At 34.3% G+C, this 26,520-nt stretch overlaps 1 protein-coding gene across 5 annotated transcripts; it reads left to right on the top strand.

Annotated features, from left to right (window-relative positions):
- Positions 1-3,102: 3,102 nt before the first annotated feature.
- Positions 3,103-26,217, top strand: LOC126758240 (sodium-dependent nutrient amino acid transporter 1-like). Of its 5 annotated transcripts, XM_050472396.1 has the most exons (12): positions 3,103-3,237; positions 3,296-3,495; positions 14,678-14,885; positions 14,940-15,029; positions 15,095-15,329; positions 15,473-15,743; positions 17,638-17,741; positions 20,363-20,729; positions 20,798-20,897; positions 23,043-23,219; positions 25,769-25,863; positions 25,939-26,217. In XM_050472396.1, exons 2-12 carry the CDS (start codon positions 3,463-3,465, stop codon positions 26,110-26,112), a joined length of 1,854 nt encoding a protein of 617 aa, XP_050328353.1. In that variant the 5' UTR covers positions 3,103-3,237; positions 3,296-3,462; the 3' UTR covers positions 26,113-26,217. The 5 variants fall into 5 exon arrangements, with proteins under 5 accessions (XP_050328353.1, XP_050328352.1, XP_050328354.1 ...); XM_050472395.1 differs by having other exon boundaries at positions 3,103-3,495; XM_050472397.1 differs by lacking the exons at positions 3,103-3,237; positions 3,296-3,495 and adding an exon at positions 3,659-3,688.
- The last annotated feature ends 303 nt before the right edge of the window (positions 26,218-26,520 follow it).

Genomic DNA, 26,520 nt, shown 5'->3' with positions numbered 1-26,520 from the left:
TACAGCAGCTGCTTATGTCAGTCGACCTCAGTAGTGTTTGTCGAATTTTACAAAATTTTTTAACGTATTTGTATTAAATTTTGACCAAACACCCAAAAAATATGATTGAGCAAGCACCGTATTCATCTGATATGACCCCCTCTGACTTTTCTTATTCTCCACACTGAAATATCCACTTCGCGGAACACGCTTCGACTCAATTGAAGACATCAAAACCAATTCGACGCGAGAGCTGAAGGCCATCCCAGAAAGTGCCTATAAAAAATGTTTTGACGATTGGAAGAAGCGTTTAGATTTACCGAGTTTCACACAGAATTTAATTGCGTACCTCTGCTCTAACGAATGCTGTATTTTCGGCTTGCGTCGCGCGAAAATGTTTGTCCTGACTCTACAGGTGCTCAGAGACAACTAACCAGCCCCTCGCTTGTTAGCTAGGAACGCCCTCTACCGAATCCAGTCAGTGCGCGCACTCTCCGAAGTACAATCGCGGCGGAAGAAAATCAGTCCTATTCCGCACAAGCCCTGTATGTACCTTTCCTCACCACTAATATGATAAATATAAAAAGATAAAATGGTTATATGACCTATAGCTATGTTATATGGTACATTAAATATGATATGATCCATTTATAATTTCGCCGAATAACCAATATTAAAAATTTTTTAAATAAAATTTTGCCAATACTTAAATCTTCTTTCATCTTTGACTATTTTAAGAGTATAAAGTGTTCGGTTACTTCAGAACTTAGTTTTATTTACTTATTTTCACATGGCGGGAGACCAGCCAACACCTGGAGACGGGAAGTCGAAGCAGAAGCACAGAGAAGTGGTTATTTTTGGAGAGAAATTAAATTTATAGCTGTAAATAAAATTAATTATAATTTGTTTATTGAGGCCCTATGTTCCACCTAGGAACTACGGGAAAATGTATATATGTATATATAAATCTTCTTTCATCTTTGACTATTTTAAGAGTATAAAGTGTTCGGTTACTTCAGAACTTAGTTTTATTTACTTATTTTCACATTACTAACTAATAAACACTACTAAACAAATCTGAAGGAAAATTTACGACTGGTTTACTAAGGGATCTACCTTGACTACAACTCTCCTCTAACATCACAGTCGCAAAATAACTGTAACATTAAATAGTGTAATTAGTTTAATGTTGTAGATTAGTCCTTTCATATTTTATTGATATGATTTTTTCGTCTTTTCATTCGGACTATAGCCGTCATTAGATACTTTCGGCATTTGTAAGAATTAAAATTGTTGTATGTTAAATTTTGTAAAAAAAACTTTTATAAACGATTTCAAAATTCGTTTTCAGCATAATTATCATAATGCATTTACCGAGAATTATGTTATCAATATTTGCAATAAACTTTGTTTCTCAGGTGAAGTCAAAGCGCTGTTGTAATCAAAACAGAGTAAAGAATATTAGATATCCTCGAGTTATTAAATATTTTAATACAATATATCTTTTTAATATTTGATTTCAAATCAGTTCGTCCATTGTATAATAAGCCATATCCATTTTGCTCATTACAGAGTTACAACATAAGTTTCTTGACGAAATTCACTTTGTAAGGTTAACGGATTTATTGATTTACTTTTGGGATATCTCAGCTTTTATCCTCAAGCCAAAGGACTAACAAAAATCAAGGAAGAAACTCATCTCGTCAGACTAATGTTTATAAGTAATAAACATAACAAAACACACTGCTGTCTAAGATATGTATGTTGAAGTGATTCACAATGTGAACTTAAATATACATACATACAATATAAGAACAATTGATATCTGTACCATCAGAACAAACCCGTTTTTACTTTCATAAATATTACTTTCATCTACATACGTATATTCATAAGTAAATGCTATATACCTAAGGTACTTTATTTATTCATATGTTCTTACATACATACGTATGCATTTATTTATACATTTATTGATTTACGTCTTCCATATTTATACCCTGAACAGGGTATATTAAGTTTGTCGCGATATTTGTAACACCCAGAAGGGAGCGTCGCAGACCCTATAAATTATATATATAGTATATAAATGATCAGTATGTTGAGCTGAGTCGATTTAGCCATGTCCGCCCGCCCGTCTGTCCGTCTGTCCGTCTGTATATGTACATACGAACTAGTCCCTCAGTTTTTAAGTTAACGTTTTGAAATTTTGCAAACGTAATTTCCTCTTCAAGAAGCTGCTCATTTGTCGATATCGGACCACTATAACATATAGCTGCCATACAAACTGAACGATCTGAATCAAGTTCTTGCAAGGAAAACTTTCCCATTTGACAAGATATATTCACGATTTTTCATTTGGTATCGATTATTTTCTAAGGCAACAAAGCAATCTCCGAAGAAATTGTTCTGAGTCGATCATGCTCACTCTGTATATATATACATACAACTGAACGATCCCTCAGTTTTTAAGATAACGTTTTGAAATTTTGCAAACGTCATTGGTGTAGATTATTTTCTAAGGCAACTATGTAATCTCTGTAGAAATTGTTGAGATCGTATAACTATAGCATATAGCTACCATACAAACTGAACGATCTGAATCAAGTTCTTGCAAGGAAAACTTTCCCATTTGACAAGATATATTCACGATTTTTCATTTGGTATCGATTATTTTCTAAGGCAACAAAGCAATCTCCGAAGAAATTGTTCAGATCGGTTAACTATAGCATATATGTAGCTGCCATACAAACAGAATGATCGGAATCTAGTGCTGGTATGGAAAACTTTTGCATTTGACGTGGTATCTTCACAAAATTTGGCATGGATTACTGTTTAAGGTAATAATATAATCTCCGAAAAATTTGTTCAGATCGGATTACTATAGCATATAGCTGCCATACAAACTGAACACATAGTTACTTAAAGGAATGCACCTGTGAAGGGTATATTAGCTTCGGTGCAGCCGAAGTTAACGTTTTTTCTTCTTTTCCATATAAAAAATCATATTTAATTTGTTCGTTTATATGATTGTTAAGCGCATGAAATTTTTGTAAGATATTGAAACACAGGTAATATTTGTTTTTATGTCTGGGAGTTTTCTTATTATTATTTTTTCATTATCACGGCAATATTGGTGTGTTAGCCGAAAGATTGACGCTCTTGCTTGTTGCAAAATTAAACAGTGCTTTGAAGACAATTGTAAGAGAAGGCTTTTAAACAGTTCCGTTCTGAACGCCAACAAATCCACAACTCTAAGTGAGAAATACTTTAATTCAATGTAAAATTTGTTAATATTTTTTATAAATTTTCAAAGGCTGACTTTATGTTTATTGATTACGGATTTTAGGAGCAACTAATACATATGAAAATTTTAATGTGTGTTTGTGTATATGCGGAGAAAGTTGAAAATAACGTATAATACGTACTTTTAAAAAATCTAATGAAATTATTATAAATTAATACTAAGCAAATCAAGACATAATGAGTACGGAAAATGGTGTTCTCAGTATTGAGGTAAGTAAAAAAGTATAATTAATAAGTTCCCGGAATTCTAAAAAGCACCGTTTATTTTATTGTTTTCCCAAAGCAAACGTGTTACTGATTTATATATACACATGTTGTATATGTTGTGTATTAAGACGCATAATTTTCATTGAAAATTTACCGACTTTATAAGTAAACACATCTATGTATGTATGTGCAAATAGTAAGTAATTATATAAAATTTTGCAATCACTAACTAGATTCTATAATGTGTTAATTACTTAAAAGTATTGTTTTTTCATATCTCAGTTGTATTTATTGTTGTTGCGTGAGTTATTATACTACCTACATACATACATATGTGTATAAACAATGTAGTGTAGCAGTGTGAAAGTGAAACCAACTTTGTTCGGAATAGTTGCACATGGAAATGTGAATAGTTCTGAATATTTCCAATAACCTTAATTAATCTGAGTTTTGCACAATGACTTATTTTCTCGATTTTCACAGAGTGATCATAGGCAAACTATATATGTAACGTAGATCTTCCGTGTACTTAATTGGGGTTTATTTGAATTAAAATATTGGGTAGTCGAAAAAGTCGTCTCGTATTTTGTCAATTGATGTTGCAGTCGTATATCTCCAGTTAAGCTTCATTTAACCCAAAAAAATTAAATTCGGGGAAGTTGAAAAAAAGTTACAGCTGTTCAAAAATTAGTGAAAATAATGAAGAAATTCGCTATATTTTGAAATTTTTGTATAAAAAAGAGAATAGTGCCACGCAAGCCAGCAATGAAATATGAGAAGTTTAAGGAAACGATGCTGTATCAGTTGAGGTGTATTGAACAAAGAATTGCTATAATGCACAATCTCATACTGCCTTGGTTATTCGTGATCATTTCGCCACATTTTCAACAAATATCGTGCCGCAACCACCGCATTCGCCTGATTTACCTTCGTGTAACTTCTGGCTATTCAGCAAATTCACATGACCACTCCAATGACACCGTTATGACTCAATTGAGGATATAAAAGCTGGATCGAAGAAGGCTCTGATGCTCACGTGCTATGATGACTGGAAGACGCGTTGGCATAAGTGTATTGCAGCGGGAGGGGTATTGAAGGCGATGAAATGGACAAAATTCCCCTTTCAATTTTATCACAGTAGTAAAAAAACGGTGCTTCAAATATCTTTTTAGTTTAATTATGTATTTGTTGTTGTTGTTTTATAGAGTGACAAGTGGTAAAAATAATTCTTTGCGGTGAGCCATTCACGAAAAATTAATCTGACTACAAGTACATCAAATAATTCCACTGTTAAAAACTACCACAAACGATAAGTCGAGATCGCATGAAAGGGCTTTGTAGGAGAAATTGGACGATGGACCGATTTGAACTAATATCGTTCCAATTTTACAGTGCAAAATGAACGAGGTCGGATTGCAATCACGCTTGCTTTCTATTTTTCAATATGTAATATCTTCTTCTTAATTGGCGTAGACACCGCTTACGCGATTATAGCCGAGTTAACAATAGCGCGCCAGTCGTTTCTTTTTTTCGCTACGTGGCGCCAATTGGATATTCCAAGCGAAACCAGGTCCTTCTCCACTTGGTCCTTCCAACGGAGTGGAGGTCTTCCTCTTCCTCTGCTTCCCCCGGCGGGTACTGCGTCGAATACTTTCAGAGCTGGAGTGTTTTCGTCCATCCGGACAACATGACCTAGCCAGCGTAGCCGCTGTCTTTTAATTCGCTGAACTATGTCAATATGTAATATATCTTAGCAAAATTGAATGGACACTTAATTTTGGATATTCTATCTAATGCCGAAAGTATGTAAAATTCATCCAGAAATTACCCAAACTCCTATATATTACATATACTGATTTTCATTATTCTAACAAATCTTATGCCGTATATTTATGCTCTAAAGTATAGTAGTATATATCAATATAATATATATAGTATATATCAAAAGAGATGCAATCATACATACATAGATATACATTTAGAGAGTTTAATGTGTTTTAAATAAATCTTTCGAAGGCCCTCTGAAAATAGATTTCTGGCAGTGAACAACTCTTTTTTATACTCTTGCAAAATGTTTCCACAAAGTATAATATTTTTATTCACATAACGGTTGTATGTATCACCTAAAACTAATCAAGGTAGGTATAGAGTTATACATATGCACACACATACAAGATGATGAGAAAAGTTGAAATCCGGGTGACAGTCCGACTGTCCGCCCGTCCGTCCATGCAAGCTGTAACTTGAGTAAAAAGTGAGATATCTTGATGTAGCTTGGTATACGCGTTCCTTAGTAAAAAAAAAAATACAAGTTCGCCCACAAAACACTATTAACCGGAAGCTTATAAAGTGCTTTAACTAAGCACTTAATTAAGATATAAAACTCTAATTTGGCACATGTGATCGCAGTAGCAAGTACCATCAGTAGGCAAAAAATTTTGAAAAAGTGAGTGTGGGCCCACCCTCTAATAAGTTTATTGTAATAGTAACTTTGTGTATCAAAACTTCCTTGTGACTTTATACTGCATGTATCGGCCAATATGTGAGATATTTCAATGAAAGTTACAGAGCGTGTTTTACTCATAACAGTGCGTCTTTGTTCCTAAAATATAAAATATAATATTGATCTAGCCCCCATTACTCCATATAACTGGTTATTGTATGTGAGCTATGTATCATAATGAAACCCTGGAACATTTTTTAGTATTTGTTATGATAGTTTAAAGATAAAATCGGGTCGATACTACCCCAACTCAAATATACTACATACTATAATGATTTCGCAGGTCCCAAGATATGTGGTTTCATCTACATAAATGTTGGCGGTGCCACCCTCTACGTCCAATTTTGGCGCTGGCTCCTATAAGGCCCTTTTGTGCCATCCCGGATGTAAAAATTCCTTTGAGTAGTTTTTAACATAACCGCTATTTAGGGAGTTCATTTCATTTCGTCCTTACACCGTGGCTAAGGGTTCTTATAAGATTTGTCCTCAGCAAATTTGGTTATTAAAGCTTTAGCGTTTTAGGAAATAAGTTCATTAATTTTTAAATATTTATCTCGATTAGTTTTAGGTGAAACCAACAGCCGTTAGGTGAACAAAACTATTATAGCAACATGTTGCAAGAGTATAAAAATGTTGCGGAAGAATTTAAGATATGTATCTTACATATTGACCTTCATACCATATATGGTATAAAGCCAACGTGAAGTTTGAAATTCTTATATATTTTCTTATACCAGATTGACCAATATAGAAGGTGTAAAATCAAGCGGATGATTGAAAATCCGTATATTAGGTGTATGGGGACTAGGAGAAGTCTAGATCGAATTTCATTCATTTTAGGCGAGAGGATTTACTGTTATCAGAAAGAGATTATTTTTGAATTTCATTAGGATTATTTTACATATTGATCGATAGATGCAGTATAAAATTAAATAGAAGTTTGAAAATATTTATATTAGGTATATGAGAGCTAAGGGACGTATTGATCCGATTTTGTGGCACTTTGTATTTTGATCTCCATATGTTAACTGATGTATGTTTGGCACCTGTTCGCTTACGACGCGAAAAGCTTTTCAGGCGATTTTTTCTATAAAAAAAATTTCAACGAGTTTGCTTGACTCAATACTACGATAATAAGAGATGATGTCGGAGCTTTACAACAATCTCCCATACTTTAAAAAACTTTAAACCATTGTTGCCCTGCAATATTGTGATTTTCTGTACCAATTACAGTTTTGTATCTTAATTTGTGGCTTAGGCATGGCATTTTATATTGTATGTTTTTCTGAACGAAGAAGTTATCCGTTTCTACCAATCTACAATACTGATGTTCTTATGATGCCAAGGAACACTTGTAAAAAGTTTTTTACTCAAGTTACAATGTGCATTGGCATAATTCTTTAATGCAGTTTTATAAAGTAAATTTTATGTGCAACCTCTGTTTGTTATACTTATACTTATGGTACATACAACCCATGTTTAACCCACATATGTACATATATGACATTATAGTTACACAATAGTAAAATTTACTTCATGTTTTTACCAGCGAAATTTATTTTACAAAGCTGTAATATCTGGCACCACATTCTATAGAATAGTTTCAGCAGGTTCACATAAATCTAAATTTAAAATAGGTAAGGAAGAGCTAAGATCGGGTGTAACCGAACATTTTATACTCTTGCAAGAATCAAAGTCCGAAAAATTCCTTTCGGAAAATATGGGAGGGGTTAGTTCGAAAGTCTTTATATTACGTATATGGGGGCTCAGATAAGACCGATTTAGCACATTTTTAATACACTGAGATCTTATTATCGGGAGAGGATTTTATCAGAAAGAATACATTGACCGATATTTTCGGATAAAAGTCAATTATAGATCTCTAGCGTGTTTAAATATGGATTTATTGCGCTTTTAGTAGTTCTCAACAGTACCGCTATATGGAGAGTTAATGGGGTTATTTCCCGATTACAAAAAAATTTACAGTATCGGTAGGGGTGCTAAATGGATTTGTCTTGAGTGAATTTGGCTATTGTTGCTTTAATGGTCTAGGAGATATACATATAAAACCTATTAGAGGGCGGGGCCACGTACACTTTTTAAAATTTGTAGCCCACAGGTGCACCTTGCTACTGCGATCCCCTTCGCCAAATTAGAGTTCTACATATATCTTATTATAGTATTTAGCGATGCTACTTTATACGTTTTCGATTAATGGCGTTTTGTGGACGGGACCACTACCCGTTACGCCTATCTACGAACTCAGTCCTACTTTTTTGCCAAGGAACATGCGTAGCAAGTCTTATCAAGATCTTCAATTTTACTCAAGTTATAGTTTTCACGGTCGGACAGACAGACAGTCACCCCGATTTCAACTATGCTCATCATCCTCATCATTTATATATATATATGTATATATAACCCTACATATATCTATCTCGCTTAGTTTTGGGTGATACATTCAACCGTTAGGTGAACAAAACTATTGTACTCTGTAGCAATATGTTGCAAGAGTATAATACAACTTTTATGTTGAGTTATTAAAAACCGGTATTAACATTACCTGTGTGAATTTTTAATTATTTACATTATACTATATATAGTATATATATTCTTGCTTTTACTCTTAACTTGAAATATTTATATTTGAATATTTGTATGTTTGCCCATATGAGTACTCGTTAAAATTGATAATCTCATGTTGCACAGAGAACAATGTTTTTACTCTCCAAAAGTCATTTGTAACACTTTGAAGTAATCCACATCGATTTAAGCCTGTTACAATTTCGTATATAGTACACGTTTCTTGGCACTTTCGTGAAATCAGCGCCACAAAGCGTCGGTAAGGAAGAAAACTCAGTAAGAAATTTTAAATGCAGTAGGTAGGTAAAAGTGTTGTGACTTCGTCCTTTGAAATTTTTTTACTTGATGCTACGGATTGTTCGTTTGCTATATTCTCCTCGATTTATCCTCCAAGTTTTCCAACATACACAAATTTTGTAACTGGAAAAATAAGAAAACAGCGGAAAAACCAACGATATTCTGCGTTTTATACTCGTAATGTATTTTTTTTTCAATTTAGTAGCATTTGATATGAGAAGGTCTATTTCACATTTTTCCATGATAATCTTAAACTGTATACAGATTACTATATTTAATATATTAATCTTCATGTTTCAAGTAAATGTTTATTTCCACTTGAATAACAATTGAGATATCTTGATGAATCTTGAGACAAAAAAATATAAGTTCATAGATGGGCTGCCATGCCGGTAAAACGCCATTAACCGAAAACCTATAAAGTTCCATAACTATAATTTTGCATGGGGGATCGCACTAGCAAGTGTCACCTGTGGACAAAAAATTTTAAAAAGCAGGTGTGGCCCCATCCCCTAATAAATTTAATGTACATATATTTTAATCATTTATCATCGAGATGGTGCGATAGGGCTTTATTGGAGCCGGGGTCAAAATTGGTCAATGGGCGTAGCACCGCCCACTTTTAGGTGAAAACACATACATATCTGAGGATCCACGCTACCGATTTCAACCAAATTCGATGAGTGACATTCCATTGTTAAACTACAACCAATTTTAAATTTCATTTGACTTTTCCATCTTTCCTGTGTACAAATCAAGAAGCAATGAATTTAACCGGATAAAAATTTGCGCGAATAATGCCTAAATATGGTATTCTGCGTTGGATTTCGAGGTTGACGTTGTTGTTGCTGTTAATGTTGGTTCCAAGATAGGCGAAATTTTCTACGAGGTCGAAGTTATGACTCAACAGTGACATGGGAGCCTAAACGCGAGTACGACAACTGTTTGCTTGGTGGCAGGAGATATTTCGTCTTGCCCAGAGAAAATTTGACAATTTGACTTTTAGGTGAAATCCCATATCTCGGGACCCGACCAATCGATCTCGACAAAATTGAGTACGTGGCATTCTTGGATTTGCCTTTAACGAAGGAAAACTTTAAAATAGCGCGAGTTTCGGCGTTAGTGAACTCCATGTTTACACGTCTATAACTGTTGAACGCAATATACAAACTAATTATGGATAGCGTCGTTTTGTAGGTTATGTCAATAACTTTCAAAGATCTATAGTATTACGCTTTATACGTAGCCTCGAAATTCAAAAGACAAAAAGGCGGAAGAGAGATATTTTCAAATCTAATATATAAGTGAAATTAACGGATAATCCTTCTCTTATGATGGTATGTCAAAAATGGTTTGAATAAAAAATATGCAGCTAAAATATGAAATAAAAATATATATATGTCAAAAATGGTTTGAATAAGTCTGACAATTCCCTTAGCCCTCATATACTTAATACAAAGATTTTTGAACTAGTATACCTGAGCAAAGTCAAAATTAAAGGAATCAGCTCGTCCTTTTCTCTGCTCCAATATAGTTCTGCATATGATTTCCGTCTTTTCATCAATATTTAAAGCCCTTGACTGTTCAAAATATGTGATATTTTAATGAAACTAAATGCACAAGTTTGCTTAAAAATTATGTTTTAGCGGAATTAAAATAAAATTACTCTATTGCTCATTTTTCTAATATAATGGATTCTGATCCTCTGGTCGACTCAATATATTAAATTTAGCCTCTTCTCACATGAGTACATATGTACATATATCTCTTTTGAAAGTGGTTTTAATTTTAGCTGCGGCGAACTAAAATGGCCTTCAATATATGCATGTATGTAAGTCAAGAAGCTATAAAATTTATTTCTTTCCCAACATTTTTTACAATAAAGTGTTTGCCAGTACCTGAAGGGAATTCCGAGGCTTTGATTCTCGCAAGTTGCGGGAATATAAAATGTTTGGCTACACCCGCACTTAGCCCTTCCTTATTTTATTTAATGATTGTGCAGAAATACTTTGGGAATTTTATGCTTTCAGTAATTTCATGTATAACAGTTTTTCCAATGCCATTATCTAACGGTTGTTTCGATAAAGTTTCGGCACTTTTTCCATATTATGAGTACACCACAGTCGCGATGATTTGAAACAGGCGTTGATCATCAGTGCACGTTGAACGTGGAATAACTGGAAGTGTCTGGCTAAAATGACATAAAAGGAGTAACAAATAGTTCGTTGTCGTTCTTTAAATCCTTCAATATCCAATCCAATACCTAAAGCGAAAGTTTATGTGCCATAGTGGATTCCTTCCAAATGATAAATTTACACTATTTCAGCACTGTGGCCATGGACGATTGTTTTTTTATGTTGCACACTGCCGAAGCTGCCAGCATAAAGCGGTCGTAAACTATTTTTTGTTCATAATTTATACATTTTTTTCGATTAAAACATTGTAAGATACCGTGTCAGTGTGATATATAGCACGATCAAGCACTGTTTCGTTCGTGACAAATACGAATATAGCTAAATGGATAACTATTGTAACCCGTTAATGAATTTTAAAACCCTGGAAAAGCCAGGCAGCTTTATTAGAGCTGATATATCGGGCAAATTGTTAAGGGGTTATATACCTTTTTTAATTTCAAAAAATCGAAATTTTTTTATTGCTTTATCTTAAAGAACAACTCCTTGAGAACATTTTCTCAAATTTTCATAGAGATTCGAGCAGTAAAAAAAAAGTTACAGCACTTCTAACCGCGCGCCTCGTCGCGGCCCCAAACCCGAGCGGCCAGCGTCACGTGCGAATATCTCGAAATGGTGTTTTTTGAAAAATGACTTTGCGGTGACATGGATTGGCGGAAAACTGCTGAACCGATTTTCTTCAAATTTTTTTAAAATGTTCGTTATGAAATTTTTCTGTGCTTGAACGATCGACTTTTTACGCACAAACTTTTTTTCGCCGAAAGGAATTTTTTAGTGAAATTTCTAGTGACCAAATTTTTGCATAAAACGTTCTCGTGTGCACAAAAAAAAAATTATAAAAACGATCGTTCAAGCACAAAGAATTACACTAAACTAATGAAATTTGTTTACTCTTATGGTTTCAGTTGACTTGTTCGACCTGGGGAATTGTCACCACAAGGCTCTGCCAAAAAAAGGCCTTTAAGGGAAACAGCCACCCCTTAAAAACTATTTGATATTTTTCCACGAAATTTCGCACAAACATTGTTAATAAAGTGTACTATCAAAAAATAAAAACATTCTTGTAATGAAATAATTGCTACATACCTAAAAAAAATCCAAACTTTCCTTTTTTCTTCGACAAAGAAGGTATATAACCCCTTAATTCGTTATTTTATTATTTTCATTTATTAGCAGAGTATTTGCATTACTTTATTTATACACTTATAAATGTATTTAATGCTCTTCGCCGAATTGCAAAACTCAACATGAATATGAATTATTGAATGATTTATTCAGCAGGGGTGACTATGGTACCACCCAACGATTGACAATGTCAATATCTGAGTTATTGACATTTTTAATGAATGATTGACTGTTATTATTGGTATTTCTTTTTTGACGATATACCTGTATTGTATTACATGTATATCCGTCAACATGTGTGACCGTATTGTTGGGAACATTTTTAGGGAAACGCTTTCTAAATTTTCTGTCTACCAAGAAAGGGATGAACGATTCAGATCTCCGCATGGGCCATGAATAATTTTGTTAGTAACTCATCAGTAGACTGGAACTTCTTCACGACGTATTTTGTCTATGAACCAAATCAAAAACAGTGTATATTTTAAAATGCTGATTCTTCTTCTTCTTAATTGGCGTAGACACCGCTTACGCGATTATAGCCGAGCTAACAACAGCGCGCCAGTCGTTTCTCCTTTTCGCTAAGTGGCGCCAATTGGATATTCCAAGCGTAGCCAGGTCCTTCTCCACTTGGAAAGTGGAGGTTTCCTCTTCCTCTGCTTCCCCCGGCGGGTATCGAATATTTCAGAAAAATGTCCATTGATTCATGACCTAGCCAGCGTAGCCGCTGTCTTTTAATACTAAATGTCGTCGTATATCTCGTACAGCTCATCGTTCCATCGAATGCGATATTCGCCGTGGCCAACGCGCAAAGGACCATAAATCTTTAAACTCGCAACGTCGACTCATCAGTTGTTGACAACGTCCAAGCCTCTGCATATAGCAGGACGGGAATTATGAGCGACTTATAGAGTTTGGCTTTTGTTCGTCGAGAGAGGACTTTACTTTTCAATTGCCTACTCAGTCCGAAGTAGCACCTGTTGGCAAGAGTTATCCTGCGTTGGATTTCTAGGCTGACATTGTTGGTTGTTTACGCTGGTTCCAAGATAGACGAAATTATCTACGACTTCAAAGTTATGACTGTCAACAGTGACGTGAGAGCCAAGTCGCGAGTACGAAGACTGTTTGCTCGATGACAGGAGATATTTCGTCTTGCCCTCGTTCACTACCAGACCCATTTTCTGTGCTTCTTTGTCCAGCCTGGAGAAAGCAGAACTAACGGCGCGGATGTTGAGGCCGATGATATCAATATCGTCGGCGTACGCCAGCAGCTGTACACTCCTCTAATTTTTAGATTGTACGTTCTAGTTTGAACTCTCCAAATCGAATTATTTTGTAAATCAGTAGGTTGAAGATAGAAGTCAAACGATAGGGAGTCGCCTTGTCTGAAACCTCGTTTGGTATCGAACGGCTCGGAGAGGTCCGTGACGGAGCTTTTGGTGTTGCTCAACGTCAGTTTACACAGCCGTATTAGTTTTGCGGGGATACCAAATTCAGACATTGCGGCATAAAAACAGCTCCTTTTCGTGCTGTCGAAAGCAGCTTTGAAATCGACGAAAAGGTGGTGTGTGTCGATTCTCCTTTCACGGGTCTTTTCCAAGATTTGGCGCATGGTGAATATCTGGTCGGTTGTTGATTTGCAAGGTCTGAAGCCACACTGATAAGGCCCAATCAGTTTGTTGACGGTGGGCNTTAATCTTTCACACAATACGTTCGATAGAACCTTATATGCGATGTTGAGGAGGCTAATCCCACGGTAGTTGGCGCAGATTGTGGGGTCTCTTTTATGGATTGGGCATAGCACACTTAAATTCCAATCGTTGGGCATGCTTTCGTCCGACCATATCAAAGAAGTGACTTTCAGTTCTTCGTTATGCAGCTCGGCCGGCAATCCGTCGGCCCCTGCCGCTTTGTTGTTCTTGAGGCGGACAATTGCTATTCGAACTTCTTCATGGTCGGGTAATGGTACGTCTGCTCCATCGTCATCTCTCATCCGAGGCTGCTGTTGGTTTTTCATTGGGGTGAGCTTTTTACGTGGCGGGTCCCAAACCCAGCGCACAACCCTTTGCAGGGGTGTTTCGCCTTCTCACTTTAGCTCACCTTCGAACGGATGTTCTTAGGCTACCCAGAGGATACTTTGTCAAAGACCGGAAGTCGTGAGCTGCTTGAGTCATATGTAAAAGAATCGTTTCTGGCCACTCCCAAGTGAATGGCGATCAGAGAACTTTCCTCACTTGTGTGAACTTCTACACATGACCCCATCCTCCAAACGGGCAGACGGAAGGACAGACACACAGTCACTCGGAATTCAGTTCGCCTCCTCATCCTGATCATTTATGTATATATATTATATTGTATATAACAAACAACCGTTAAGTGAACAAAACTATTATACTCTGCAGCAACATGTTGTAAGAGTATAAAAATGTAAACATTTTAGACACACCTTAAATAATCAAATATTAAAATTAATATTCTTCATTTATAGATGCGCAGAAAAAATGATAAAGAAAGTAAACAATTCCAAGGGAAAGACTCAATTGAACGTCCCAATTGGTCAAACGGGTTAGAGTTTCTCATGTCATGCATATCAATGTCTGTTGGACTTGGGAATGTATGGCGATTTCCTTTTACAGCTTACGAAAATGGTGGAGGAGCGTTTTTGATTCCATATATTATCGTTCTCTTCATAATAGGTAAGCTTCCATAAAAATAATATAATAACTGCTAAAATGGTATTTTCTTTTAAGGAAAGCCAATGTATTATCTCGAAATGATTTTGGGTCAGTTCTCAAGTAAAGGTTCGGTGAAGATTTGGAGCATTTGCCCCTCTTTCGTAGGTATGTATTTATACCAATAACAACTTTCACACTGATTTTATATAATTAGGTTATTTTATTTGTAGGCATAGGGTATGGTCAAGCGTTCGCTACAATTTGCATTATCACTTACTACTCATCTCTTCTGGCATTGACATTATATTACCTGATAGTTTCATGTCAATCGGTACTTCCGTGGACATATTGTAGATCCGAATGGGGTAACAATTGTATCAATTCAAATCCAATTGGAGATGGGAGAGAAAGCAGTATTGAAAACCCCTCAATGCAGCTACAAAGCAGTTCTGAGCTCTACTTTTTGTAAGTTTTGAAACAAGCGCCCCAATTATATATTGTTTAATACTTTTTAATTAATCAACAACATATAGAAATATATACAACCATTACATTAAATGTATATGTATATACATGTTTTATTTATTATGTTTCTTTACAAACTACAGAAAAGAAGTTATAAAAGAAAAGGAAAACATTGAGGATGGACTAGGAATGCCAGAATGGAAATTAACTTTAACACTTTTTGTCTCGTGGATTGTAATTTTCTTGGTTATCATGAGAGGCGTAAAAAGTTCCGGCAAAGCGGCTTATTTTTTGGCTCTGTTTCCTTACGTAATACTCGTGGCATTACTAGTGCGTGCAGTTACACTGGAGGGAGCGGCAAAAGGAATAATGTTTTTCCTAGAACCAAATTGGCATGAACTACTTAATCCAAAGGTATGATATTTATATTCTATTCTGTGCATAATGCACGATCACATTTATAAAACGGTTCAATAAAATTAGGAAATTAGGATAGGAATCAGTACGTTGGAAAAAAATTAAATCCCTGAAAGTGCATACCATTAATTTGAATATCAAATGAATATATTGTAATATATACTATACATGTATAGTATACATGTATGTATATGTACATATATAATGAATACGTATGCCAAGTTTCATCAAGATATTATGTTCTGTGCATCATGTTGCGAGAGTATAAAAAACCTTAAAACCCAGCTAAAAGCAACAACTTTCCATGCTCTCATTTGAATAACAAATTTATTCAACACACATTCTTAAAGAAAGAGAAAGTGAAAAGAAAGCGTAAAGCTAAATAATAAATATGGTTTAAAAGGCTAAAAATCAAGCTGTTAAAGATTCAAATAAAAAAGGATAAACAGATGTAACTGAACATTTTATACTCTTGCAATTTGCAAGGATGAAAGCTAGAGAAATACCTTAAGAAGCAAGACGTCAACCAGAGCATTGGAATCCAAGCAAATTTATATATACATAAATAATAATAATTTTACATATTTTTGGCATTAAACTATAATATATTCAATTTCATATGTTCAGTTAATTTTGACGAAAGTTTGAAGATTTTATATTAGGTATATAGGAGACAGTATTGATCCAATTTTTGTCTATATTTTTCCAATATTACATGTAATTAAAAGACCACAAGCTAATAAAATCCCTCAAGGTTTCATCAAGGTTCCTCACGTACAATCACCAAATATATGGAGTAAAGTAAGCCGGGTGTTCGAAAATGTTATCCATTCTAGACACAAAGATACACCGTTATGCAAAAACACGCTTACTCAATTTTATTAAGATAAATCACATATTGGCCGATATAGGATGTATGATGTAGGATGACATAACCGTATAACAGTGTGAAAATTAGTGAAATTGGAATACAACCACGTCTACTTCCATACAACACAATTTTAAGTAATTAATATAACGGAGTAAATATTTGAAATAATGCCTTTGAAGTATACCACCTTATGACCAAAAATAGTATAAATGGAAGCAAAACTTTTCAAGCACGTGAGTACCGAATGTGTGGACCCCAGAGCCTTTAGTTGTCTTGTTATCGAAAATATTACTATAGTGTCTCTGATTATCAAAAATGGTTTAAATCGGGTCAATACTTCTGTTATCCCCCATATGCCTAATATAAAGATTTTTTCCGTTGGACTGTATACCGCATATATCGGCCAATATGTGAGTTATCTTAATTAATTGAGAATTGAGGGTGAAAACTCGCCTAGACCCCATATAACTAACAAGCCAAAGTACATGAAAGTATTACCCCGGCTTTAATCATGGCAAGTTGCAAGAGTATGAAATGTTCGGCTATGCCCAAAATTACCACATCTTTACTTCTTTAAACTATATTATGTTATTAGGACAATTAATGTCGCATTTTTCTTACGACAGGGATTGGGTTGGACAAATATACATACACATACCATCGTTTACCTACTATATTCGTTCAGAAGAATACAGTTATTTCATTTTATGTCGCTTACGTTATACTATTTTGTAGCTAATTTGTTACTACAATGTATCTGATCTCTTATGAAAAATCAAAATCCGATCTGAAAGACATAGTTACTATTTTGTGGAGGTGGATCCGTTCACGCAGTAGTCTGAATTTTACAGAAATTACTTACCTCTTGGGTAAAGTTTACAAAAGTAGGCAATTAAACAGTAATAAGAGTAATTGTTGTATTTAATGATGATAATTTTAATTGACTCGTTTTATATAGAAGTTGCAGATATATTTTAATTATTACGTATATTATAAATTTCATATAAATATATTTTGCAGGTGTGGAAGGAGGCTGTGGTACAATGCTTTTTCTCTCTGGCAGTTGGACTTGGTCCCATAGTTATGTTTTCTTCTTATAATCATTTCGATCACTGCATTTACAGGTAAGCTAGAAAGTAGCAACTTAAATTTATAATTATACCTGCAACTTTTTTTGGTGACACAGACAACCAATGGAACTGTAACAAAATAATCAAGAGTATGATAAAAACCATACTTTTAAAGTGCATTAAACGAAGAGGTAGTCTGAACAAGTAGGGAAGGGCTAAGTTCGGTTACAATATTTTATACTTTTGCAACTTGCCAGGACTAAATATAGGTAAATACCTTAAGGTGTAAAACGTCAACCAGAGGATCCAGAATCTAAGCTATTTTATATTTATGTATATGACTCAACACTGACCGCCATATTTGGAATAAGGTTTGTTAGAGAAACCGAGATAATTATATGTACATAGTACTATATGTGGACTCGGGTAACTCATTTATTAATTTCACATATTTTTGGCATTAAACTACTTATAAAAAAAACAGAACAAATGGTTTTTTCGGCAAAATCAATTTATTTTATTCAAAATAGTCTCCTTCTGCTTTAATACATAGCTTTTTGCATGATCGTCCTTCGAATGTTGGAGTCTGAGCAATTTTTGGTCGTCAGTCAATTTGTGCGGAACAAACCGTGCACACACCTTTTATAAGCCCAAATGTTCGGTCAAAATGTGATAAATCAATGTTTTGGAGATGTTCAATTCCATTTCCATGAATTTCAATGATGATTTCGGCTGATTTTTGATGAATTCACACACAGTTTCGATGGAATTTCCGGTGATCACGGACTTTTTTTGGCCCACATGTTGATCGTCATTATGTCCTCACGACCACTTTGAAAACGTTGAAACCACTCGTACACTTTGCTATGGGATAGGCAATCATCGCCATGAACTTGTTTCATCAATTGAAACGTTTCGCTAAAAGTTTTACCAACTTCAAAAAAAATTTAAGGTTGGCTCTTTGTTCGAAGTTCATTTTCGCACCGATAACACAAACATACTGACACTTAAAACGCAAAAACTCCACTTCCAATCAATGAAATGTCATGAAATCATAAAGGTACCAGACTCTAACCAGGGGCGCTAGATTCAAAAAGTCCTGTTTACTTTGGAACACACCTTGTATAAATAATCAGGATGACGAGACGAGCTGAAATCCGGGTGACTGTCTGTCTGTCCGGTCCGTCCGTGCCAGCTGTAACTTTAAAATTGAGATATCTTGTTGAACTTTAGTAGATATGTTCCTTGACACCTAATGAAGTTTGGTATTGTAGATGGCGTAACCGAACCACAACTACACCCACGAAACGCCATTAAAGAAAATCCTCTTAAGTGCCACAACTAAGCAGCAAATTAAGATAAAGAACTCAAATTTGGCACAACGAATCACAATAAAGAAGGGCACCTGCGTATTGAAAATTTTTAAAAAAGCGCGTGGCTCTGTCCCTTAATAGTTTTAATATATACATATTAGTATATATATTCTAAACAAAAAAAAATAAACAATTTGAAATTCCATCTGACAAAGCATCAATTAACATAACATAACATTAGCGGAATAAAGCTTTGCATGAATAATGTCTTTGATTTGAGCCATCGTAAGTGACGTCTGTTGACTTTACTCAATACTTGTAGATAGGTGATGGTATGTGAGGTACCTTAATGAAACCGAGAGAGCATTTAAATAGAATGTGGTATGCTAATAGTATGTGGTATCGGCTGAAATAGATAAAATCGAGGATGATTTAGTATAATTTTCGCTTTGATTGTAATCCATTCACAATTTCGTCGAACAATTAAGTTGAACCCTTTCGCAACATTTTCCACCTGAAGGTATGTATTTAGTCGGCTGTTATCCTTGCAAGTTGCAAGAGTATAAAATGTTCCGCTACATCCGAACTTAGGCCTTCCTTACTTATTAAGACTGTTTTTGTTTCAGTGTGGACAGATAGTGAGACCCGTTCTGTTCTTGACAGATATGCTTTATAGCAGCATACCAGAAAAATGCAAACATGTAAGTTATGGCTGATGTTTGTATTCTTCCTTCTTTGTAGCTTCTTGTGACATAACACGACATCACGACATAAAGATCGCGTCTGATACGAAAGATCTTTTTAAACTGTAATTAACGAAAATAATGGCAGTAAGCATCTCTTTACAACACATTTTCTTTTACCTCCGTGTCGGAGTAAGCGTTCACAACGTCTTCTACGAATCCTTTCACCCTGTTAGAGAATATACATATTTCAACAACTAATATCCCCATTTCATTCTCTGATTACATTATAATTAAATTGACCGATTAATTTTACTGCCAAATATACCATCACCAATATACGAGTATATGGTGTAAAGTCAACCGGATGTTTAAAAATTCTTATATTAGTTATTTGGGAGCAGATTTTCATCCAATTTCAATCGTTTTAGGAGAAACCGATGCACCATTATTAGAGAAAAATTCCCACTTACTCTTGTTAAGATAGCATACATATTGGACGATACATACGGTATGAAGTAAATTGGAAAATCCAATGAAATGTTCGGTTACACCCGAACTTAGCCCTTCCATACTTGTTTAAACTATATTTATTATGATTGTGAGTATATAGGGGATATACGTACAGTTATATGATGAAGATATAAATACCTACATATATAATGAATTATATTTTCAGGGATGCTATGATAGTTACAACATTAGATACCTTTACAAGCTTACTGGCTGGTGTATCTATTTTTGGCATTCTTGGAAATTTGGCTCATAACCTTCAAATTACAGACATCAAAGAGGTCGTCAAAAGTGGTACTGGTCTTGCCTTCATTTCATATCCGGATGCCATTGCAAAATTTCAAGCAGTTCCACAGATTTTCGCCATACTTTTCTTTTTCATGCTGTTCGTATTGGGGGTTGGATCCATTGTGGCGCTACACTGTACAATTGTCACAATAATATGCGATCAATTTAAATCACTTCGATACTGGAAAGTAGCACTGGTGACATGTGTATGTGGATTTCTCGCGAGCATAGTATACGTTACACCGGTAGTGAATATTGACCACTAGATATTTATGTAATATTAATATATATTTATATTATTTTTCGCTTTCAGGGAGGTCAATGGATATTAAATTTAGTGGACTTTTATGGAGGAACTTTTGTTATTTTTGGCCTAGCGATTTTAGAAACGATCAGTATTTCATGGATATATGGTAAGCTTGCCAAAGTCTAGATATACACATATGAGAGTAATCCATTAAGATGAGCAGTATATTGTATATAACTATCACAAACGAGAAAAATGCAATTTTGATTTACAGAAAGTTGAAAAAGTAGTCAAGAGGATTGACATGTGCAAATTTTAGGATGGATAGGATGAGTTAAATGTGGACGTTGGGCTTGGCACCTCACGGCTTTAGATAAAATTGCCATTAATCGGAAACCTGGAACTTGTCATAACTAAGCTGCAAATTAAGCCATAGAACTGTAATTTTACAACGAATCGAAATCTTTAAAAAGTGGGAGCATGACAAATCTTTTCAACTCCTCTTGCGAACATGTGAAAATGGATGAAATCGGATTGTAGCCTCGCCCGCGTTTTTCTTCTGATAATAGTGTGTCTGTATAACAAAAGTCAATACTTTGCTTAGCACCCATATGCCTAATACAATTATTTTCGAACTTATTTACTTTATACCACATAAGTATGTATATCGGCAAATATATAAGCTTGGTGAAAACTTGCCCTAGGCCCCATATAACTAATATCCGAATTTTCAAACATCCGGTTGACATTACTTCTTGTGTATTGGTGTTGTTATGGGAGGTAACTTATTAAAACTCAGGGAGCATTGTATTCTGTTACTAGTATGTTGTATTGCCAAAAATATTTAAATCGGGGAATATTAGCATAATCTGCCAAATATATAAATATAAGATTTTAAACTCCCAAAAACATCCCCAAAAAAATCGATTTTTTTGAAGCCTCGAAAGCAGGCTGATTTTTCTGATTGTCCATATCAGTTAATATGTAGATTAATAAACATTTGAATCTTAGCCATATATATAAAATATAAGATTTTAATTTTTTTCTGATTGTCCTTTTATCAGTTAATATGTAAGACATCGTAGCAAAATAAACTGAACGTATAATATTGGATATACTATAGATCAATGCCCAAAACATTTGAATTTAGTCTCCGAATTACCCCCACTCCCATATATATAATAATTTTCGTTATTCTAATAAACATTATGCTAAACATGTCGTTTAGTGTATATATATATGTATGTATATCAAATAGCTTTAAAATATATACTCAAGTGTACCTCAGCAGTGTCAAGTATGAATGAATACATTGGGATAAAACTTTGCACGAATAGTGCCTTCAAAGTATGCTTTATGACCAAAAATTGTCCAAATCGTTGAAAAACTGTCAAGCGCCTAAGTACCGAATATGTGGACCACAGTACCTTCATATAGTTGACTTTTGACAGAAAATATCGGTCAATATGTGAGATATATGCGTAGTTACCTCTTCTACTCTTCAAGTCAGAATGACGTTTATTTTCAATAATGGTTTGCCTGCGACTTCGACAACACCGACAATGGGTTCATGACATTGTGATGGAGCACTTGAACATGCGCAAGGTGTGCGCGAAGATGGTCCCAAAAGTGCTCACTGATGACCAGTGCGGCGAGTGGAAGTGTGCCAAGAAAATTTGAACATGTGTGAAATTAGAATGCCTTCCGTGACGCCTTCCAATGCATCGACACAGAAGGAGCCTATTTTGAAAGTTTTTAAAGAACTGTAACGATTGGTTCAATAAATTTTTTTAAAACGACTCAGTCCTATTACTTTCCAAGCAAAACTCTACAAACAACTATTAAGTGAACTCTTTTACTCGTAGCTATGTACATGTTGCAACAGCATAAAAATGTTGCTAAAAAATAAATTCATTATTCGATGAAGCCGTGAAAGGATTGCAATCATATTTGATTTATTATTAACATATGTATATTATAGGTCGTAGATTTAGTCTCTCAACTATATTTTGGTTCTTATCCAAGCCATAGGTACTAAAATAAACATAGGTACCTCAACTTATTAAATTTAATATATTGGGTGTATTTCTACGGCTCTGATCCTTGCTAGAGTAAAAAATGTTCAAATTCACCCGAACTTAGGTCTTTCTTACTTGTTTATTATTGCTATGATTAGATATTAAAAGAAACAAAATACATATGCTTCCACATATGTATGTATTTAACATAAAACCACATACATACTTATCTTAAGTGTGTAGTGAATACACTATTTCATTATGGCTTTACGAATTGCAATACTTTTTTTTAGGGATAAACAATTTTTGTGATGATGTTCAATTCATGACGAAGCGTGAGGTGTCTTTTTACTGGCGGGTGTGTTGGGCAGTTCTTACTCCATTGTCAATGATCGTAATTTTTGTATACTCGCTGTCATCCATCGAGCCTTTGACTTATAGTGCTAAGCTGTATCCAGACGCTGCAAATGGTAAGGCTAATTCATATTTCATATTTCTAAATAACCTAATTCACTCCTAACATACTGAACCGACTTTAGTAAAATATATACAAACATCTCCAGTTTAATCCAACATAAAGATAGAATAGTTTTTATCTCAATTATGTGAATGTCAAAATAATTCATACATAAAAATACATGTGTGTTAATACACACGTGTCTAGAGTATTTGAAATCTTTTTCTAATAATATATACACGCTTAAAAATTAAAATCCTTTCTGTCGTCCGATCATCATGCTTAAGCTACTTAATTAAAGGTCGTGAAATTTTCTATACTCATTTTGCAGGTTGATGGAAATATAGAAAATTCACAGAAACTGTGAAAAAAATTTCTATACATAAGAACATGTGCAAACTTAAAAAGAATAAATATAATATATAATTATAATTTTCAGAAAAATACCAAGAAAATTCATTATTTTTTCCATTGACAACTACACAGTACAACAGCTAATCTGGGGGGTTGAGAAATTCCAAGTCAGGGTGATGGTACTAGGTCAGTATAGTAAAACCCTCAAAGGGTTTGGCGTTCGTATGTATCAAATTTAGAAAAATTAATAATTACAGTTTCTCAAAAAAAAAAAAAAAAAAAAAAATACATATATATATTAATAAAAATAATTAAATAAAATTAAAATAAAAAATTATAAAAATCACTTTTTTTTTAGTATTTAGAAAAATTAAATTTTTCTAAATTACTTTCCGCCTTTTTTAAATTTTTATTAATTTTTTGTATTTTCTCATTACATAATATTATATAATCAGAAAAAAAAAAAAAAAAAAAAAAAAAACATATACATATTAATAAAAATAATTAAATAAAAATTATATGTATATATGTATGTTTGTGTATATACATATAGTGACACACGACATGGGGTTGTTTTTAATTGTACAACTCAATGCATGTGCGTATGTGTGTGATGATACTACAGGTATATGAATTTATTTTTACATACATACATTTAGCTAAAAATGCTAGTTGTATTCATAATTGTTAATTGAATGAGTAATGCATGTAAACACATAAAAACGATTGTTTATGTATTGTATGTTAAGTACGTTTTGTACTGCCTCAACATTATCTACGATAAGCATGTTCAAAGATATTTGAACAACCATGGTACATCAAACCATGACGCCGCGGCTTCCACTTTTGATCTTAGTCATAATACAGACGTGACATATTTGCAGTACTCATTGTACGAACGGCTTAATTTTAGTTTTAGCAATTTTCGAGTCTATTTTGGTTTCATTTCAGATATTAATTACAATTTCGAATATGTGACCATTTTGGCCGACCACTTTTTGCCATTTTTTGGTTTCTTGGCGCAAAACTGCGACAAGTAATTTTCACAGGCTTCTCTTGAACCCAACATTACTCCATTAAGGGAGTTCTGCATTGACCGGAACAAATGGTAGTCCGATGGTGCAACGTCAGGGCTATATAGTGGATGCATCAAAACTTCCCAGCCAAACTCTCCCAATTTTTGCAAAGTCATCAAATATGTGTGTGGTCTAGAGTTGTCCTGATGGAAGACGAAGCCTTTTCTGTTGATCGTTGTTCTGGCCATTTTTTTCGATTGCTTGCTTCAATCTCATCAGTTGTTGTAAAATGTAGAATCAATCGTTCGACCAGACTGGAGCAGCTCATAGTGAATGATTCCTTTCCAATCCCACCAAACACTCAGCACAACCTTTCGAGGCGTCAATTCTGACTTTGCGACCATTTGTTGAGCTACTCCACGCTTGTACCATGATCTTTTTTCCACATTATTGTCGTATTTGATACACTTTTTGTCTTTTGTTACCATTCGCTTCAGAAATGGTTCGATTTTATTTCGTTTCAGCAAAGAATCACAGATGCTAATTCGGTCTACTAAATTTTTCACAGACAATACCCAAACATCGAGATTCTTTTTGTAATCATTCTTTTTTAAATGGTTCAAAACCGTTTGATGATGAATGTTAAGTTCCTTAGCGATGTCATGGCTGCTTATGTGTCGGTCCTAGTCAATATTTTCCATAATTTCATCGACTTTTTCAACGACAGGTCGTCGAAATCGAGGTGCATCTTTCATATCGAAATTTCCAGAACGGAAGCAAGCGACCCATTGGTGTGCTACACGAACACGAAGAGTATCGTCTCTGTAAACTTCACAAATTTCATTGGTGGCTTTCGTGGCATTCTTCCCGTTTTTATACAAAAATTTCAAAATATAGCGAATTTCTTCATTCTTTTCACTAATTTTTGAACAGCTGTAACTTTTTTTTAACTTCCCCGAATTTAATTTATTTTGGTTGAATGAAGCTTAAAATCTCACCTTTCCAATACTATATGATTTTACACAATGTGATTTGTAGCACTGGAGATATACGACTGCAACGACATTTATTGACAAAATACGAAAAGATTACCTAATATATTGTAATATACCCATGAGTATATCTTAAACTTTTACCCTTAACATGAACCCAGTACAATACTTTGGTTATAGAGTTTTTTGTTATATTTTAGTTTCGGGATGGATTCTATTTACGATTGGAATGGCTCAATTTCCTCTCTGGGCTATATGGAGTATTTCTACTCATAGGAATGAAGGAATATGGAATGTAAGTTTTCGAGCACAATCATCATATATATTATTAAAACATATAATGAACAAACTTTATATTTTAAAATTCTAGTCAATTCGTTCATCTATCAGATCAAGTCCTAAATGGGGTCCTTCTAAAGAAAAAAATAGACAGGATTGGATTGCATTCAAAGCAAAATGTGCACAAGAGAGAGCAAACCGAAATAACGAAGGAAAAATAAAACAGTTATGCCAAAAGATTTTCAATTTAATAAAGTCATCATAGTAAACAAGTTAATATGACACAATATCTGTATAACGATACTTTGATGTTTAGTTTTTACAAATCGGAGTATAGTAAATAAACATATTAAATTAACAGTGTCTAAAATGGATATTTATCTCCCCGTCCTCCCTCACTTTGGGCACAGGTCGGACTAGCAGGCAAGTAGGTTCATTTTAAAAAGGCATAATACAATAAGTGGTAGATAATATGACTGTGTTAACAAGAGCAAATCACTCAATACTTCTCTTTTTTAATAACTGTATGAACGTTCATTTGTTGAACAACATAAAAGAACATACTACAAATAAATTTATTTGCTGATTCCAAGACGTTCTCAAGAACTGGGACTGTCTTAATCCAACACCTGGCTGATTTCGAGAAGGGAAATCAAAAAATTATTCAAGAACA

The sequence above is a fragment of the Bactrocera neohumeralis genome, chromosome 5 (assembly GCF_024586455.1).
Source record: "Bactrocera neohumeralis isolate Rockhampton chromosome 5, APGP_CSIRO_Bneo_wtdbg2-racon-allhic-juicebox.fasta_v2, whole genome shotgun sequence".
NCBI lineage: Eukaryota > Metazoa > Arthropoda > Insecta > Diptera > Tephritidae > Bactrocera > Bactrocera neohumeralis.
This window is presented reverse-complemented; position numbering and strand designations above follow the sequence as displayed.